The sequence below is a fragment of the Neopsephotus bourkii genome, unplaced genomic scaffold (assembly GCF_033783945.1).
Source record: "Neopsephotus bourkii isolate Nb327-2 ecotype Australia unplaced genomic scaffold, CSIRO-AGI_Nbou_v1 NB_1423, whole genome shotgun sequence".
NCBI classification, from domain to species: Eukaryota; Metazoa; Chordata; class Aves; order Psittaciformes; family Psittacidae; genus Neopsephotus; species Neopsephotus bourkii.
Window position 1 is genome coordinate 2,123,100 of NW_026901900.1, and position 20,698 is coordinate 2,143,797.

Genomic DNA, 20,698 nt, shown 5'->3' on the forward strand with positions numbered 1-20,698 from the left:
AATGACATTTATTAAAAATACTTAAGCTGAAATAAGTAGTTCACTGCAACACAAGCCTGACTGTTCTGCCGTATTAGATACCTGACTAAACAAGAACACTTCCTCTCCCAAGTTTGTATTCAAAGTGCCAACTAACCTGTCACTTGGCACGAATCAAAGCTGAATTTCTGATGGCATGCAAATGTGTAATGCAGTAAGGAAAAGTTACTTTACACTGCAACACAGGCATACTCACCCCATATAGCTAATCTGCACTACACTGAGCTAATAGCAAGTCTACTTGCCAACAGGAGCGATCTGGTTATTTTCATAGTTTAAAAGTATATATATTGACACATTATAAAGACGGTTTCTAGAAAATGTTATTATATTGCTATCAAATTTAGGAAATACAACTTGTTTGAATATCAACAAAGAAATATTGTCAAATCCTACAGTCCAGCTCTGATCACTGATCACAGCACAGCACCGAACTGTCTTGATCTTTTTGATTTCCCAAGTATGCCACACTAATACAAGAAAACACAAATGAAACAAACTCTACATATGAATTATTTTACCTGGGAAAGGTGGTGGGGGCCCTCCTGGCCCTGCTGGTCCAGGGAATCTGTCTCCACCTGGAATGGCACCCGGAAAACGGCCTCGCCCTCTGTTACTAGGTGGAAATGCTGCACGCGAGCTTCCTCCTGGGGGACCAGCTTTACCTTCCCCAGACATCTGGCCAGACTGTGTAGCTGCAATGGAAAGGCAAAAGTGTAACTACATAAATCAAAATACATGAAAGCTTTTCAACACTTGTTTTATGCAATGATAAACCGTGACCTTAGGAGCACCAACTTTTTCCTTGGTACCCAAACTGAAAGCATCTGGGGAGGAATAAGTGCTTTGCCAAAATATGGCAGTGATCCACTATGACCCATACTAATTAAATGGCACCTGAGGAGACTATTATTACTTCCTCTAACACAGCCCAATGCCACAAACAATTAGGTCTGGAAACTATAAGACAAGGTGCTGGAGCAGAGCACAACACAGAATCCCTTTTCTCCATTCTGTCATAAGCACTGCCTGTCCAGACATCAGAATTTAGCCCAGTTTGTCCACAAATGTTAAATTTCTAAATGCTTCTGTGCTTTGGTTTTTTTGGTGTTTTTTTTTTTTTTTGGGGGGGGGGTTTGTTGTTTTTTGGTTTTTTTTTTTTTTAAGATTACATCCACAAGAAATTGAGAAAGCCTCTCCAACTCTAACACAACAGTTTGACAAAGCTGCAACCTTCTGTCAGAGAGTGCTGTCTCTTGCCAAATCAGTGGCTCCTCAGTGTATTAAGTGTTTTGTTTTGGCTTTTTGTCTGGTTGGGTGGTTTGGTTTGGGGTTTTTGCTTGGTTTTTTAAATTCACTTTTATTTTAGGGGATCATCTTTAAGCAAAGATGCAACCTCATTCCCCTGGACCGTGAACATTTTATAGCTATTTTAAAATGTAGAAATTATCACAAGCTGAGAGGAAAAACTGCCATGCTACTTTTGGAATAAACAGCTTTTTCAAGACACCACATAAGAAAGGCTTACTTTTCCTTGACTGCATTTCAAACTGACTCAGAAATTGTTTATTACATGGAGTTACAACAGGATTCTGCCCATGCAATTCTCTTTTAGGCAACAAATCCATCAACTTTTTGGAGGATGCTTCCGATCCCACACCCACAAGGGCAAACCTGAAAGGAAGGGAGAGAAAAAAAAAAAAAAGAAGTTACACCATAAGTTTTCCATTTCCTGGATATCTTGAGGCCTCGTGAAAAAGGTTACACACAGTAAACAAAAAAATTACTTGAAAACTAGATACAGAAATTGTCCCGTAGGCTGTAGTCCAGTTTTCAGAACAAATGAAATAACTCATTCTAGGACAAGAACCACCAAAAGTACAAGATGCATCAAAATATATCACAACAAAGGCAGCTTGTGGGGTATCACTATATATGCAACTCATATGACCAAGTCAATATAAGCATTTAGCGTGTTTTCATTACTGCTAAGGAGAGAGAAAGGCACATTTATGCAAAGACTAGGTTGCCAGTGAAAAAATGGGCTCAAGGATCCACTTTCAACAGTTAATGGAAAATAAGGATGTAAAAAAACATTTAATAATGGCAGCTGAGGGAAGTATCACCTCACCATCACACAAACTGAAATCAAGGAACAGTCTCAATGAAGACACAACTCACAAACTAATGAGACACACAATGCCATCATAAAAATTTATACCTGACATTTAAGTCACGAGTATGAAACAATATACACATTAATTGCTGCACATCAATAAAGATTATCAGTTCCCTTACTGACAGTTACGAAAACTGAAAACTCTTTTCCCCCTTTCTACCCTCCCAAACTTCAGGCCATTTGCAGAACAAACAAATGAGGAGTTCTTACCCTTTAGACTGGCCATTAGCACGGTTTTCAAAAAATTTTATCTCCAAAATATCATTCACCCCCAGTGAATGAACGGCTTCAGTCAGGTCTTCATCTGTCGTCCACTGAAAAAGATTTTTAATATTCAGTTATAAAAGCTTACCTAAAACACAAGGAAAATGACAGCTAAGTTTTCCATGGATTCTTCTGGGTGTGTGAAGCTGGTCAAGAGGAATACTTTACTCACGTTATCAAAGTTTTCTGACTTTTGGCAAGCAGTCATTTGTACATTACAATTCTCAGAAAACTAATCTAAAAGATATACACACTTGCCCATATCGTATACTGAATCTTTCCCTCCACATAGTACACCAATTACAGTATGCCCCAAAAAAATGGATTTAAATTCAAGTAACTTTTCTGAGAATAAGTCTTAAACTGAACTATTCCAATAACTTACTTTTTCCACACCCAATCTGTTTTTCCTCCCAGATTCTATTATTTCCACACAAATGTCAATTTAAAACACCATATTAACCAGGTGCTCTTTATGAGAGCTTTGACTAGTGAGAGTTTACTGAACTACATATTATGTGCACAAAATCAGCAGGGTTTACAGACAAAAGGCGGCAAACTAGACAAAAACTACACTTAGAAACAACTGCTTCCACTTAACCAAATCTACTTCCTGTAACTTCCTATTAATGACTATGTAACATTTAACAATTTCACTCATCCAAAGATACACAATGACACTAACACTTACTGTTTTCTTTCTACTTCAGTAACTCCTAACACTTCTTTAAATTTCAAATGGGAAGCGCAAAGTAGGCTTTAAAGATTCTGAGCTACTTATCTGACTTCACTCAAATCAAGGCTTCCTTTAAAAACTCAACAAATTAAATTTGTTTAGAGCTAAATGAAAAGAAAAAAACATGACAGCAACACTAAAGTAGGCAAATGCACTTCGTGGCTAACTTCATTTGTGAAGCCAAATAATGAATAATGGACACAAATTGCTGAACACTGGCCAACCTGCTTTACAAACCATGACACTTGACTTGGGAGAGTTCAGCTAATTCATGTGCTTTTTACAGATGCCATTCATTTCAGAATAATACAACTGTTACATCAATAGATGCTTTACTTACCTATTAGTTCCTGAAATTAAGATCCTGCAATGATTAATAAAAAAAACCCAAACACCTCAGCACCCATAAACTATTCTTTTCCAAGCACCAGTAAGAAATTAATCAGAAGGGAAAAAATCTTGAATTAGAATTTTGCAAGTGTGGATCTGGAAGAACCGGATATCAACTTCCCTTAATTCAGCTACTGACCAGCTCTTGCCCTTTGTTTGCTTAACTGCAATTGAGTTTAAAATACTTTTGTGCTAGCAAAATTAAGTGTTTCAAGGGCAACTGCTGTTCAGTGAGTTATCCCACATCTGCAACTCCTAGGAGAAATGAGCCTCAAGGCAAATACCTGGAAACAGTTTTGTTGCAAGAGTCACTGCCTGTCAAAAAGGGAAGTGGAAAGTGGCCCTGGGAAAATATGGAAAGTAATTTCAAGAAAATCCCAGAGAACCTTCTAGCTCCTTTTTAAACTAAAACCTGCAGGAAGAACTTACTGTAATTTGGGTTTGCTCAGTAGCCTTAAAGTATCTGCAGGCATAAAGTCTTTCACAGTTTAAGCTTGTTTTCCTCTTCCATTCATTTTTCTGAAAACCTTAAGACTGTAGCACAAATAACCTTTAGTTAACACTTAAAACGTAAGCGGAAACTTTAGATTTTGTATTTACTGAAGGTTTCCTTGATTTCGAGACACCAAGACAGCTCCAGTCAGACTCACTGCATTCCAGGGGGGTTTACTGTGTTTTTCCTTTTGCCTACCTGCTTTGCTGTATGCTCAGCATTGCATATAAACCAATTTTAAAGCCAAAAATATTTACAAAGAATTATGTCCATAATTTAAAAATTCCTGGCTACATGTAAGTAGTAATAAGCTACTTACCCAAGTAAGATTTCCAATGTACAAGGCAATTCTCTTTCCAGTATATGTATAGACAACATTTGGTGCAGCTCCTTTACCTACATCATCCCCAACAGATGGTGGGAGAGAATCCATGTAATCACGATCTTCTGGAGCATCTCCATTATTTGCAGATGGAGAAATTACATCATCATACAGATCAATTTGATCATGGCCACCATATTCAGCTTCCTAAAACACAAAAAGACACCCTAATTATATTTAACACTAAACCTCTTGAAACTTGCATGAAACAAAATGCTGTGATAGCTGCCACGTTCCACAGACATGGTAAGCCTGATCCAACACCTACGTAACGTCCTTGCTGAAAAGCTAATCCCTGGTTTCATTCACATTAAAGTATATAAAATTCTCATGACTACTATCATATTCGAAACTGACAGAAGGAAAAAAACCAAAACAACCAAAACCCTACAAGTACTTCTGTTCACTGTTTTGCATTACAGTACCTCAGCCCTTGTAATATAAACAGAAATCCATTATTCTTGGACTAAAACCAAAACACAGCACTGTACCAGCTACTAGGAAGAAAATTAACTCTACCCCAAGACAGTATCCATTTCTCTGTCTCTCTCATTTGTATCATGCCCAGGCCCCACACTTTCCAATGGATCCCAGTTAACCACCATCACTGTTCCTGTCTTTTGATAGGTACACACAAGTTATCAGTCCCCTAGTCAATGGGGCATCCCTATAAAATGTCTGTTGCATTCATTTAGTCCATGGCTTTGTGGTCCATCAGAGCAGTCTTTCATGTCATGAAAGATGGTGTGTGGTGGTGTACTGCTGCATGCTGAAGCCAGTTCTGGTTCTACCACTGCCCATGTCTGGTATCACAGTTAATTCTTTATTAATCTGGGTGATTTTTATTGTAATACCATTGATATGGCATAAAGCCATCACAGAAGTGATGATATACAGTGCTATTAACATCATTCATACATGATATATAGCAATTAACATATGCAATTTAATTCACTGGCTATTCTCAACCAAAACCAAATCTGCTAGAGGCAGTCATTGGACTTCCCATCCTCCCACATTACTCACCAAGTGCACCCAGGTCCTTGAGCAAAAGCAGTGCCACAGGCGGGTTTGCCTCTGCCTAAGTCAGGAACAAGCCAGACTGTTTTCCCTAGCATACTTTATATATGTGCTACAGGAACTTTGTCCTCTTCTACATTACATGAAAGTTTTAACTGGGCCAGACCAGGCCAATTGGCAGATCCTCTAGTGTTGACTAATCAGGTGGCTTTTGCTGAATGTGTATCCCAATGTTTGAAGGTTCCACCACCCACTGCTCTCAGTGTAGTTTTTAACAGTCCTTTGTATCATTCTTTTTCTCAGAAGCTGGTGCATGATACCCACTCAATGGGCCCAAGTCAATGAGGTTGTTTCTGATATAAGCACCACTCTCTGCCTCAGTTCTTTCTGGGGTACCATGCAACCCTAAGACTCGTTTCTCAAGGCCCAGAATAGTGTTCTGGCAGTGGCGTGGGGCACAGCATATGTTTCCAGCTGTCCGGTGGGTGCTTCCACCATGGTAAGCACATAGCACTTGCCTTGGTAGGTTGGTGGGAGTGTGATACAGTCAATCTGCCAGGCCTCCCCATATCTCTGCTTCAGCCATTGTCCTCCATACCAAAGAGGTTTTAACTGCTTGGCTTGCTTAATTGCAGCAAGTTTCACATTCACAAATAACCTGGGCAATAGTGTCTGTTGTTAAGTCCATCCCTCGATCACAAGCCCATCTAATGTGGCATCTCTGGCTTGAAGTCTCATGGGCCCACCAGGCCAAAAATGATTCACCATTATGCTGCCAATCTAAATCCATTTGAGCCACCTCAGTCTTTGCAGCCCGATCCACCTGTTGGTTCTTCTAATGTTCCTCAATGGCCTGACTCTTGGGTACACGAACATCTACATGACGTACCTTCACCACCAGGCTCTGCACCCAGGCACCCATATCTTGCCACAGTGCAGCAGCCCAGATGGGTTTACCTCTGCGTTGCCAGTTGCTCTGCTTCCACTGCTGCAACCACCCCCGCAGGGCATTTGCCACCATCCATGAGTCAGTATAAAGTACTGGCCTCTTTCCTTGTTCAGCAATGTCCAAGGCCAGCTGGATGGCCTTCACCTTGGCAAACTGACTTGACCTGCCTCCTTCAGTAGCTTCTGTGTCTTGTTGAGAACATACAGCTGCCTTCCATCTCCAATGTTTTCCTATAGTACAGCAGGACCCATCAGTAAACAAGGCATACTGCTTTTCACTTTCTGACAGTTTATTATACAGTGGAAGCTCTTGAGCACACATCACCTTCTCCTCTGGTGACATTCAAAAATCTCTGCCCTCTGGACAGTGCGTGATGACTTCTAGAATGCCTGGACTGGGATTTCCTATTTGAGCTCGTTGTGTAATTAGTGTAACCCACTTAATCCATGTAGTATCAGTTACATGCTGTGTAAAGGAACCCTGCCTTTGAACATCCAGCCCAGCATGGGCAACTGGGGTGCCAGGAGAAGCTGTGCTTCAGTGCCAATCACTTCCAAAGCAGCTCAAACCCCTTCATAGGCTGCCAGTATCTCTTTTTCAAATGGGGTACAGCTGGCCTCAGATCCTCTGTATCCCCGACTCCAAAAGCCAAGGGGTTGACCTGAAGTCTCCCCTGGAGCTTTCTGCCAGAGGCTCCAAGTAGGACCATTATCCCCAGCTGCGGTATAAAACACATTTCTCACACCTTGCCTGGCCAGACTGGCTCAAAGGCTACTGCATGAACTACCTCCCTTTTAATTTGTTCAAAGGCTTGCTGTTGCTCATGGCCCCATTTGAAATCCTTTTTCCAGGTCACTTGAAAGAAAGGGGTTACTATAAAACTGTGCTTTGGAATGTGCATTCTCTATGGGGCTATTAAAGGATGAGCAGATCCCACTGACCACTCCATGGCTCTCCAGCTGACAAATCCAACTTATGGATGGGAATCACGGAGTCTCTGTTGTTGCGATATTGCCACCAGTGCACTGCTGTGATATCAGTTGTCACCTGCTGTTCTTCAACCCTCAGCAACAGAAGGGTCCTCTGAGAGACCAGGCAAGGTGGACAGCTGCTTATTTAGCTCCATCTCCAAGGCAGCTATACTGAAAGCCCACCAGTACCCTTTTATGTTCTCAAAATATCCTCTATGCCAAGGATGCACAGAGCCTCCGGGCCAGTCACAACAGGATGCTTTTCCCACTTATGCCCAGTCAGGCTGATTTTGGTCTCCAATACATTCAGCTGTTGGACCCCAACACTCTGTATAGATTTCCACCACACAGGCTGCATGCACTGGAGTCCATCTGGAGTGATGGGTGACTGTGTGCTGTTCAGGTCATAATAAATCATATGTAACACAGCTAATTCCCATGGGTACCAGATACCTCTCTCCATGGTGGCCCACTTGCCTCAGTGACTTATAACATCTTCCTTACAGGTATACCTTTCCTTCACACTTGACAGGAGTCACCTCCAGAGTATGAGGACTTGTGTCTCTTTTCCAATCACCTTATCAATGCCCCTTCCCTAGGAAGTGATCCCAACTGCTTGGCTTCCCTACCCTCTACTTTCAGTAAGACCATTCTGGTTTCAACACCCCAAGGATATTCAACATTTTCAGAATTCCCAAATGTTGTAATCAGAATGGAGAAAAAGGGAAAGATGTTGCCCAAGGAGGCTGTGAATGCTCCATCCCTGGCAGTGTTCAAGGCCAGGTTGGACGAGGCCTTGGGTGATATGGTTTAGAGCGAGGTGTCCCTGCCCATGGCAGGGGGGTTGTAACTTTATGATCTTAACATCCTTTCCAACCCCAACTATTCTATGATTCTATGGTTCTATGTCTCCTCGTAGGTTGGCTCTCCAAGGAGAAAAGTTTACAGGTGTCATTATTAATAGTTTCCAACAGATGGCTTCTGAAGTGCAGAGGTAATGGCAGTGCTGAGTACAAATACCAGATTAGTTTCACAACGAGTAATTCTATCATATTGTAAGCCAGTGTTCCAAAGTACCACAAAATGATAACCTCAGCCCAGATCCCAGAGGTCATACACAGCAAAACAGGGAATATACTGCAAGTAAGGTGCTACAGAACACAACTCTGAGAATAAGCACAACTACTTTGAGAGCAAATAAATCAACACTGTGACCAGCACCTAATAAACCAATACAATGAATGCTTGTAACAAATTGTTTTAGCAAGCTCTGATCAGATCTGTCATTATCTCAACCCTTCATTGTCCCAAGCTGGGCATCAAGAACTCTCGTGGTTATTCCCAGTAAGCAATTAAGTACCACACAGCCACATGCTCACTCTCCTCACCCTGAGTGGATGGGGAGGAGAATCAGGAAAAGATAAAACCTGTGGGTTGAAATAAGAACAGTTTAATAACTGAAAAAAAAAAAATTGATGATGATAATTATAATAACTGAAAGGAAGATAAAAAAAAAAGACAGAGGAATAAAACCCAATAAACAAGTGATGTACAGTACAGTTGTTCACCAACTGCTGACTGATGCCCAGCCCTTCCCTGCACAGCGATCAGTCCCTCCTGCGTAACTTTCCCCAGTTTATGTACTGGGCATGACGTGCTGTGGTATGGAATACCCCTTTGGCTAGTTTGGGTCAGCTGTCCTGCTCTGCTCCCTCTGGCTTCTTGTGCCCCTCCTCACTGGCAAAGGATGGGACTGAAAAGTCCTTTATCAGAGTAAGTGCCACTTAGCAACAACTAAAACATTGGTGTTATCAGCACTATTCTCAAGACTAAAGCCAAAACACAGTACTGTACTAATTACTGGGAAGAAATTAACTATGGCAGCCCAAACCAGGACAGCGAGCAACATGCAAAATGAGAGGCTAACATCTGCTTTCAAGCAATTTTTTTTTCCGTCAAAACATTTGGTAGTGAACAGACCATGCTTCTAGAAGAGCCCTACTGACAAACACAACATTCTACCTTTCAGACTTCTACTGCATTCCTAACTAGATTTTTATCTCCTCATTCACACAGGGGCAGACAAGGGCAGAATTCTATTTTGTTTCATTGAATTTAATAAACCCAAGGGTTTGTGTTTATTAATCATTTACTTATTCATGGGCTCCAGGGGGACTATTTTACAGCATCGCAGATGCCTCTGGAATATTTTAGTTCAGAAAAACATCGTGAGGTTTTGGAGTAAATCACTCCCTTCTCCCTTAGGTAGATGGAGGGGCCTTAGCCCCAGCTGTATCAATTTGCTGATGTGATACTACCAAGCTGTATTACTTTTATTGCAGACACAGCTGTACTGCCATCACAATTTAGAGGACAAAACATGTTGACTGTAAACTGTAATAATCTCCTTCACAAAAACATACAAAACCCTTTTTTAAAAACACAATGTAACTTTAATCAGTGGGGTCAATTTCAAATATAAATGAAGCTGGGTGTTGTATATTTGCATTAAGAAACTATTTTAAAATGAGTTTATTTTGGTATTTGCCATTTTTCATCTTATGTACTGTCACTCATCATATTTGATGGTGCTCAATTCCACTATGGGATGCTGCTATCCTTTTTTACTATGCTAGCAACCACTTGTTCTACTGAACAGCTCAATCTGTGAGAGGGAGTAGCACTATCTAAATGTCTGCTGACAGGAAGGCAGTAACTCCTTGGTGAGAGGAGTCCGACAAAGCTTAGGAGTCTTACAGTGTTTAAAGTTAACCTTCAGCTTTTATATTTACTTTTACAGGTTGCTTTGCAACATGCAAAATCTGGGTTTCAAAAGCCTGCAGAGGGTTCCTGGATTCTTCCACCCTGATCCAGAACAGCAACCACCTCAACAGGTCCTGATATCAGAGATATGTCAGCACCTGCTATCTTGTGAATCTGTATCTAGAAACCCACAGAAGCATCCTAAATAGTTCAAGGTACCAAATATGGTGACTACAGTAAATAAAGTTTGATTCCACAAAAAACAGGCTGCAAAGCTAGCAATCCTGGTTAAAAACCTGAAATAGCCACAACCATCACCAGATGATCAGCTTCCTTAAACATGAAAACATTACCACTGCTACTCATAGAGACAGGGTATCACTAAAATGAACAAACAAAAAATAACAGATTAGCTAAATTTTGGGATTGTCAATCAATCAGATTTGACCTACAGTAAACTGCACTGTCCCACTATACTCTAAACCTCAACAGAAAGTATCTCTCTCAAGTTTATCATTATTAAATTAAATAAGGGTTTCTTGTTTTCACCTACTCTGCCCAGTTCTCTATCTCAGTTTGATTCCTCCTATCATCACATCTAATGAAAGTAGGCTCAAAATACTGCCTGGGACAGGCCTAAACATGACATCTTACAGCAAGATTAAGGATGAGATCACAAAACAATTAAGGAAACCCTCTGCTAAACGTGCAGTAATTCTAGTCATCTGTGTGTATGGGTGACGACTTCAGGGAAGCAGGATTTATAGTCTTGGTAGACAGATCCAAACAGGCAGCCACTAGTCTTTCAGCAGATGTACACTAACCTATCTCCCTGAGAAGGCTGAGATCAGCGTTGCCAAAATACTGGAGTAGGCAGCAGTCCACTGCTGTGCAGCACTTCCCTAGTGCAAGAAACTCCTCTGAATCATACCAACTTTCTATGACATCAGCTTTCTGATTACCATCAAAGGAGGGAAAGAATTACTATGGCAGCACAGTCTGCATACAATTTTTGGTGGGCATGAAGTGCTTGATGGCATCAGTGACTTAATTTAAATCAAAAACGACAACAGAAAACCCAACATTGTTCCCCATAATCTCTTCTTACATTCTGCTGCTTTGGTAACTGACTGAATTCCATTTTGGCTACAAGTCTATCAACAAGGTGTGTGGTTAGATGATTAAGAATGATGAGTCAGCAAGTGTAGAGGGAAGAGGAGGTGCCTCAATGGCTGTTACACAAGAGTCAACAACCCTTCCTCTTTCATATCTGTACCATGGAAATTTACCTACGCACACCCTTCTTTCCTAGTTTTAGAAGAACAAGAAAAAGAATACAGGAAGCGTTACTTCTCTGGTCTCAGCTATTTTGACAAATCCTTTGCCTGTACCATGAATTGTTTTTGACCTCTTCCAACTTCCTCAGTTAAAGAGAAAATCATCAAGCATGCAGAGACATTATTTCTGCTCAATTATAGTCATTCACAATCTTGCAGACAAACATGCTAAAAAACAAAGTTAGCATCATTATTCTGCCCCCCAGCAATGCATTTCCAGAGCCCCTCTTTCAACTAGACCACTGCCTAAAATACTAGATCATTTGCTCTGGGAAAATCAAGCCTGAAATTCCACATTCTGTGCTACTACTTATGACTGTCTGAATAAAAAGGGTACTTAAAAGATATGCTCTCAAAGACTTATGTCAAACCTAGCTGTTACACTTGTAGATACTCAGCCCTTCCTCAGTATTTTGCCTTAATTACTGTTTACAGTGGTTTGCAGCATTCAAATATAAAAGCAATATAAACACGTAACACCACAGTCATGTCCAGAAGGGACAAACTGAAAGTATTACTTATTTTTGGAACTTAGCAGCCAGACTCCTCTCCTGCAGAGAACTGGTCACTCCCTTCATAAACACTGTTTTGAAAACAGCTTTCCCCAGGCAATAAAATTTAACTGTATATACACCTGAGAACTGCTTTTTCTGTAGAGCTCTGTTCAATGTAAGAGTTAAAACTCTAAATTACACCTTCAAAAAGACATAAAATCCAGTGATGTAAATAAAAATTACATTTTAAAATTTAAAAAATACTCATTTTTCTGGGAAAAAAACACACGAAGAAGCTAATTATCCAGCTTCTCCCTTAGCACTTTTTTCATTCAAGTTACAATGTTTGTGCTCAAAAACTCTAAATACATGTTAACATCCTCACTTTAAAAAAGTAAGTGCAGGTCCTGAAAAATAAGTTTAAGGGATAAGCAAAATTCTTCCTGGTCTTGATCAGCTGCCTGAGCACACAAACTGGAACCTTAACAGAACAGCAGTTGTTTGATGTTTCTAAAATAGCACACTGCCTGTGGCAGAAACATCCACCACGGTGGACAAGTCTGTTAGACCACAAGATTCACATTTACTCTACAGATTCGCATGCTCAGCTAGCTCTACAACTGGCACACACTCCTAGTCAAACAGAGTAACTGAAAATTCACAGGTAGTCAAAAACATAAATTAAATGTAGGTAATAGTGCTGTTTGCATTAGAACAAAGCTAAGAGACAGCAGGTGAGATGGTTTCAAGTTTCCTTTGTAGTTTGGTATTTGTAAACATAAAAAGGTTATCTCTTCCCCTTGCCCCTTTGAGCCGGTCAACAGAAATGACCATATACATACATAGTAAGGTACTGCACATATATTTTATAACACATAGGTCTGCCAGCTTATGTTTTTTACAATCAGGACAGCTCTGCCCTTCTGAGTGAAATGTATCATACTACCATGTGTCCACTCCCTTCCATAAGGCACCCTTCTTGCTGATATAAAGGCGTGTTTTACTAGCCTGATTTATGTGGCTACGAAATGCTAGCTTCTGTTATTTATTACACAAAAATAAAAACATTTCCCCCTCTGTTACAGACAAGAAGTCAAGAGACTAACTAACGTTCCTACCCTGTCAAAGGTTTCCAGGTAATTAGCCTCTTAGCTGCTTGTTCTATCTAAATTGCTTTTATTATCCAGTCACAAAATACAAAGTTAGAACTCTTAAATTTCTAATTTGTTAACATTTAAATATCAACAGAACACTACAGGCATGTTTAGACACATCCACAACACAACTATGCAAGTATACTTGTTATAGTATAAACAAAACAAACGCTTTCCCCACAGCATTAAAATAAGAGATCCTTAAATTGTTTTATTTCCTCAGCTTGGTCAGACGGATTTTTATACTTACATGTAATATGTACAATAAGTCTAGGGTTGGTGTTTTTAAAAAAACAACAAAAAAAACCAAAACCCAAACCATCTAAGAACTCTGACTGGTGCAGCAGGGAACTTGACAATGCACAATCACACCTTCATGACTGCCGGAAAGTAACCCAGTTTGCTGGACAAAGTTGCAGGCAACCTTGTGTCAGAATCAAGGTGGCCTCATGCACTGATCATCTCATTACCATACACTGATAGTCTAAGATTTTGTGTACAAAAACACCCCATAATATTTGCCAAAGTGCCCCTTACTGCTGCCTTCTGCCATCAAAAGAATGCCAGCCTCAGCCATTTCTGTGCAGATAATACAGGTCTCATGTACAGCATAGATCTCCTTCCTGAACAGCAAGATGTGTAACATGTAAGGAGATGCTCAAGGTGAAATATGCCATGCAATACCTATTTCTTACAAGTAACAAGCAATGGATGCAGAAAGTATTAGACTGATGACTCTTGTCTCAAAACAAGGCTTCAAATACACATTGTAGAGCACTGGATGTGGAAGAGAACTTAGAACAACAAAATGGAAAATTACTCAACCAAGTACTTGGGAGGGAGCGGGGAGAGGAAAGCACAATTAAAAAAAAAAATAAGTACAACTGGTAAGAGCCAAGTTGAGCAAAGCTGTAAGCCTAAGGACAAAAAATATGATTATGATGAACAGTAAGTTCATGAAAGAGTGAGAGGCAACACTGACAGACATTTTTTATGAGCTCTAGATGGAATAAGAAAAAATGCATTTTCAGTAAAAGGATTCGACTTCAAGTCAGTCAGGTCACTCCAACCAACACTAAATAAAACCTAAGGCAGTTCTCAGTTTTCACGCATCTTAGCCATCTTGTAAAAACCATGGCTCTGTGGTCTTTATTTCACCCTTATAACCCGTGGTTCATTTAGCACTAATCAAGCAGAACATCCTTCCCTTCCTTCTCCTGGAAAAAGGCATTAGCACAATCCCAGAAGGGCCTCAAGGATGAGTACCTTGAGGCCCAGAACAACAAAAACAACCAAAAAAAGCTCATTCAGTCACAAGTCCTAAATGACTCATTTACTACAGATGCAAACAAAACTTTCATCCCTGCTTGGATATAGTTATATTGTACCCAGAAGAGCTACAAAAATACATAGCATATTTTTTAGTCAATGCTGTTTGCAAAACTAGTGGAAAAGGTTCCTACAGCTCAACAAATATTGTTAAGTCAAATTAACTTGTGTGGTAGCACACCACTATCAAAAAACAATACCTTATTGCTTCACATAAGGCAATTTTTCCTTACAAATATGGTGTTTCATAAAATGTCCATTACATAAACAAATTAATAATGCAAATCACTTTTTCCCTACAGCATTTCCTCAACTGTCATCTTCACTCACCCACAGATATGCAGAACCATTCCCTATCTTACCAGTTGAAGCTGCCAGCTTCAAATTCAGAAACAGTAATTCACAAATAGAAGCTTCTAGAGGACCCATCACAATGATGTTAGAATTAGAGGTAGTAATACTGTAGACAGTAACAACTAGTCTTCGTTCATACTTGACAGAAAGGAATGGGAAAACACAGAGCTGTCAATCGCTCCCAGTAAAACTTTCTATTTTAAAGTAATAATGCTTCAGCTATGCAGTCCCCGAGATAACATTACAGCTAAAAAAAAAAAAAATAATGCGAGGGGAAAAGAAAAGGCAAGAGAGACAAAAACCCGCACCAACTTGGAAAAGAACAAAAAGCAAATGTTTTTTTGCAAAGGGAAAAGGCAAACAAAACACAAAGCCAAGCTGAGGGAAATGGGCACTAGCCTCTTTTTGCTTTTCTGCCCTGTATTTTACAAGGTTCACAAACTGAGAAAGCAGAAACGCAGCACCGGCAGGACAGCAACAAGGGTGAATAAAGTGAGAAAGAGATAACTGGTCTCCTGACCGCTGGAATATGCTAAGCCAAATTATCACAAGACTGTCTTCATCTGGACCATCATCCCTCCTTGCAGCATGGCTACAGGGACTCAATTTTAACCACAACCTGAGTAGACCAGGACCATGCAAGTGAAACGCGTCATCCCATCACTTTTGTTCTGGTAGTGTCTGCACTATACTTACAGCATAGAACAATCCTATTCTGAGGGCTTCTACGCACATGAATTTGCACAAACACTACCAGATTCAAATTAGTTTTGTTTTGGGTTTTATTTTTTTCCTGAAAAACTTTGTTATCAGTGTTTTTACTTGCAACTGATTAAAACAAAACCAAGTTATTAAAGAATCTGAAGAGATGTACTTTTATGCTAAACGGTATTTGTCCTAAGGTTCACTCCTATTTAAATTTAGTCTTCAACTGTAAGGGAGACACCTTCACCTGCAAACAAACTGAGTCCTCTCCATTACCTGCTCTCTAGCATGGCATTCTTTTATAGTATACCTGTATGAGATTACTGAATCTTCTCAATTATTTCGTCAATCAATATCTAAAGGATTAAAGTTTCCCGAGATAGTTAACTGTGACTTCCATAACCTATTCTCTATTTTCCAGTTCTCTGAGGGGTAGACAGGCATACAGCGTCACACAGCAAAACCAGTAAATGCATGAAAGTGCAGTTGTTCTGGGTTATTTACGTTCTAGGACAGGAACAACACAATCTGGGGCAACACAACCTGGAGAAGTACAGGAGTAACAAACAGGGCAGATTGCACACAAAACCAGTATGAACATTAGGGCTCGGTAGGAAAGCTGGCACACGGCTTTTGGAAAAAGGTGAGTGGTAAAAAAGAGAACTAGGAAAACGGACTGCCTGTAAACGAGAGAAGTTGTGCTTATTTCACCCATACTTCCTCATAAAAACACAAGCTCGTCCTCTAAAGAAGGGCTGCGTGGCTTTTTTAACGACCAAGAGAATAAAAGGGGAGGAAAAAAAAGAAAGCAAAACCAGGAAAAAGAGTTTCCCCGTGCTGCGGAATTAAGCTGCACTAGTTCTGCCTCTCCCGCAAAAAGCGACCGAGAAACTGCTCCCGCTCGGCGGCTTTTATATTCATCTGCGAACAATGGCAATGCTTCCCCTCCGCTGCTGGGAAGGAGCTGCTCTCCCCACTGCACCCAGGAGGGTCCCGTTCTTCCGCGGCCTCCTCCGACCCGGGGAGGGAAAGGCATGTGGAGCCGCTCCTGCGAGGGCACTCGAGAGGGGAGAGAGGAAAGGACGGCGGGGAGGAAGGAAAGGAGGAAAGTGGAAAAGGCGCTCGCTCTCGGCGCACCGCGTCCTCCCTAGCCCTGCTCGCCAGCAGCCTCCTCTCCGCAGCAGCCGGGCGGCAGTCTCCGCCAAGCGGGCCCCCGATAGCGCCCACAGGCAGGGCCTGAGGCGCGGCCTGCTCCTACCACGCCCAGTCTCTGCGCAGCTCCGCGCACCCGGCGGCGGAAAAGCACGGCGGCGGAGCCAGCCGAACAATGGCGGCGGCAGCGACCGGGCCTCCGCGCTGAGGGCCCTGCAGGCGGCGCGGCGAGGAAGGCGGGGGAGGGAAAGGAAAAGCAAAGGAAGGAGGAGCCGGACCGGGCCAGGCCGCACCGCGCCCGCCCGTACCTGGTTGAATTCCTCGCCCACATCGGCGTAGATGTCGATGTGGTCCACGCCGTCCGCCATGATCCCGCCCGGCCGCGCCTCGGGCCGCCGCCAGCCGCGCCCGGCTGCCGAGCCGCCACCGGGAGGGAGGGGGAAGGGAGAGACCGAGGGGCCGGACGCGAGCCGTCACTTCCGCACGTGGAGGGGCTGCTTCCGGCACCGCAGAAGTGGCGGCCGTCCGGGTGGGAGTGGTTGGGTTCGCTCTGCCCGATCGCCCCGCCCTTGGGCGCCTCACACTTTCGGGGAGCCGGGGACTCTCCCTGCCGCTGCCGCCGCGGGCTTGCACGGCTTTGCGTGACCGTGGGCTCGCGGCGCCTCAGAACGGGTGTCTGGCGGGTGCGAGGCTGGGCAGCATTCGGGTCTCTGCTGTCCCGTCCGATCCCGGAGATCGGGTTCATGCGTGCTCTGCTGGGAGCTTCCTCTAGTGTCCCAGCGCCTCAGCGCCGTGCAAGATGCTTCCGCCGAGCGAAAACGCGTTGGTTGCTTTAAATAACTTCTGTAAAGTGAAGCAGCGGGAAACATCTTCAAACCGGGGCTGCGTGCACTGCGGTCAGGAGTGCACTGTAGTGCGCAGGAAGAACCTGCAAGAATCAAAGAATCTTAGACTGGTTTGGGTTGGAAGGGACCTTAAAGCTCCCCCAGTTCCAACCTCCCCTGCCACGGGCAAGGACACCTTCCACTGGAGTAGTTTGCTCCAGGCCCCGTCCAACCTGGCCTTGAACACTGCCACGGATGTGGCAGCCACAGCTTCTCTGGGCACCCTGTGCAAGGTCCTCACCACTCAGTAAGGCAGACAGTGTTCTGTGTTTAGCCAGACTCCAAAATACTTTGTTTTACAGAGCTCAGTTTTAACAACACAAAGTGAACATAATGTCAAATCAAGGGATACGGGTTTTTGTCATAGAATCATAGAATACCAGGTTGGAAGGGACCTTAACGACCATCTGGTCCAACCTTTATAGGTGAAGCATGACCTAGACCAAATGTCCCAGCACCCCATGCAGCCAAATGTGTCCAGTGCTGGGGAATCCACCACTTCCCTGGGCAATTATTTCAGTGGACAGTTGTTCTCATTGTGAAAAAATTCCTCCTGCCTCCAGTCAGAATCTTCCCAGGGCTTCTTTATCCTGTGACTCCTTGAAAAAAGGAGTCTCCATCTTCTTTGTAGCCACCCTTTAAATACTGGAAGATGGTGATAAGGTCTCCCCTGAGCCTTCTCTTCTCAAGTCTGGGCAAACCCAGCTCTCTCAGCCTTTCCTCATACAGCAAGCTTCCCAGTTCTTTGATCATCTTTGTGGCCCTTCTCTGCACCCTCTCCAACCTGCCCACATCTTTTTCTATAGCAGGAATCACAACTGACCACAGTATTCCAGGTGTAATCTGACAAGTGCTGAGTGGGACAGTAAATTTCTCTCTGCTGGTGATGCCCTTGTTGGTGTAACCTGACATCCTGCCGGCTTTCTTTGCTACAGCTGCAGGTTTTTAATGCATTCAGAACTGTTAGAGTTGCAAAGATAGCTTCAAATTATTTTTGAATTAATGTGCCTATTATCCAGATCTGTGTTTAAGCTCCAGGTGATTTGGAAAAAAACAGCATCTCCTGGAACATACTGCACAATGTACATAATGTTCTACATCAGAGATTGTGTTCAGCATTGTACATTATGTTGCACATCCAAAAATAAAGCTGCTTTCTTCACTTTACCGTGAGCTGACAGTGAGGAGCTTGTATTTCTCAGACTGGAGTAAAATAATGTAAAGACATCACTGCAAGGAATAAAAATGCTAAGTGTTATTTTTAGCTTGACTCAAAATTTCTTTTTCCATGTGTGGGAATACTTCCCAGTTCCTAGATCAGCATCCACATCCCAAACTGTCCTGAGTGCATGTTCAGTCCAGGGCTTGGGTACAGGCCATCCCTGCCTATCTTGCTGCCTCTGCATTGCAGTGTCTATTGGAAGGAAAGATGAACGGACTACAAAAGAAGTGAAAAAACAGAGAACCCAAACAAGGGATATGTTGTGGAGCATACCTGCTGACAGTCCAGATATACCTCAAGCATGGAGATGCTTAGGCATTATTCCTGGAGTTCTTATCCAGCTTGTGGCACATTAAAACTATCAGTTGCAGATCTCTTGTGTTATTTCTGGTGTTAATAATTCTGGAAGACAGAAACCCTGTAACTGAGTTTGTTTTCAACTCTGTAACAGAGTGTCCTGGTTAGAAGAACTAGAACATCCCTTAACCTTTGGAAAAGTTCAGAGTATCACCTGAAAAAAAAAAACAAATTTAGAGATTATAAGAACAAGCAAACAAAAAGTCTTAATTGAACTTTTATTGTTGGCTACAGTTGCGAAGATTCACTTTTCCTCTGGATTTCCCACTGTCCGTACAGGTATTGTTGAAGCACTGAGATCTCATTGGATTCATATATTTGCTTAATGATGAACTGATTTAGTGATGTAACCCTTACTGTTCTAATGATCAGACAAAAATTTACAGGAGATAGTTGGTTGTGGACAGTTGAATGTTTTATATGCATCTGAATGCCTTAAGGAAATTATGCATGGATTGTACTGATGTTTGAAAGAGCAACTGGATCAAATATGAATGAGAAAGTCATTGTCATCACCTCAGAAACCACCTCAGGGGCTGCCACTTGCATTTGAAGGGCTCTGGCAGGGGTCTTTGAAGAGGCAGGAAAAGACATCAGTCTCTGCATTTTAAGGTAATGAAGGGTGATCAATGAAGCTTTTGGATCCCCCCTGTGCTGTATTTCATGTCTAGGGGGTTTTCCACTTCAGAGCCTTTTTAAGTAGTTTGGCTTACTAGATTTATTGTCCATGGATATTTACCAAATAGTCTATGATCAGTTTTATTCTTGTATACATATATAAAAACCTCTCTCCAAACTTTCGTTTTTACCCTCAAGATTGGCACTAATTATTTCTGGAATACTTTTCTGCAGTTAATCTTTTCAAAATTGGCTGAAGCCTCCTACACATGATAAGTGCACTAAGCATATCTTTCTTTCTCTAAATGGGCTATACACATATACAAACAAAGAAATGGCACTATCAAGATCACTTTGAGATTGTTTTGATTTTTCAGAGAATTTAAGCTCTGAGATAACTTAGTTGCATACATTTCTGTTCATTTTCTCTTCTCTTCTAATTTCTGTTTACTTCTGATGCCAGGCATCATTCTGAATTTGGAAAAAATCTTCACTGCTCACTCATGTATTGCACCTGCCTTAGCACTTTGAACACAGGCTGGTGCAACTCCAGGCTTCTGCTACTTCAAGCTGAGGTGTTTAGCGATAGATAGTTTCAGAAAAGAGAGACCTCCTCCATAACATTCAGGTTTGGGTTTTTTTCTGAAACTTGGATGCTTCCAGATTTCAGGGGTGGCAATATCTATCTTTACTGCCTTATAAATAAGCAGAATTAGTCTGCAACTGGAAAGCAATATATCTTCTTCAAATAGTATGCCAATCTGTCTCACACTGCTTCTCATCCATGTCTACACATCTCTGCTGAGCAATGTTCACGTGAGCAGTTAGAGATGGGCTGAGGGAACATGCCCATGCCTGTGCCCTTTGGGAGTTCAGCATTCCTGCTGCTGGGATGTCATTCTCTGT

General features: G+C 42.1%; 1 protein-coding gene across 5 annotated transcripts in view; it reads right to left on the reverse strand.

Annotated features, from left to right (window-relative positions):
* CPSF6 (cleavage and polyadenylation specific factor 6) overlaps positions 1-17,219 on the reverse strand; it is a 30,307-nt gene extending 13,088 nt beyond the window's left edge. For 2 of the 5 annotated variants that reach the window (XM_061368049.1, XM_061368048.1), the window contains exons 1-5: positions 17,020-17,216; positions 4,421-4,630; positions 2,429-2,532; positions 1,568-1,713; positions 561-734 (exon numbers count right to left, since the gene is read on the reverse strand). In XM_061368049.1, the coding sequence (XP_061224033.1) occupies positions 561-734; positions 1,568-1,713; positions 2,429-2,532; positions 4,421-4,630; positions 17,020-17,079 (694 nt within the window). In that variant the 5' untranslated portion in view covers positions 17,080-17,216. Of the gene's footprint in view, positions 1-560; positions 735-1,567; positions 1,714-2,428; positions 2,533-4,420; positions 4,631-17,019 lie in introns of all 5 variants that reach the window. The other 3 variants (XM_061368047.1, XM_061368045.1, XM_061368050.1) reach the window with 3 other exon arrangements.
* Positions 17,220-20,698: the final 3,479 nt, after the last annotated feature.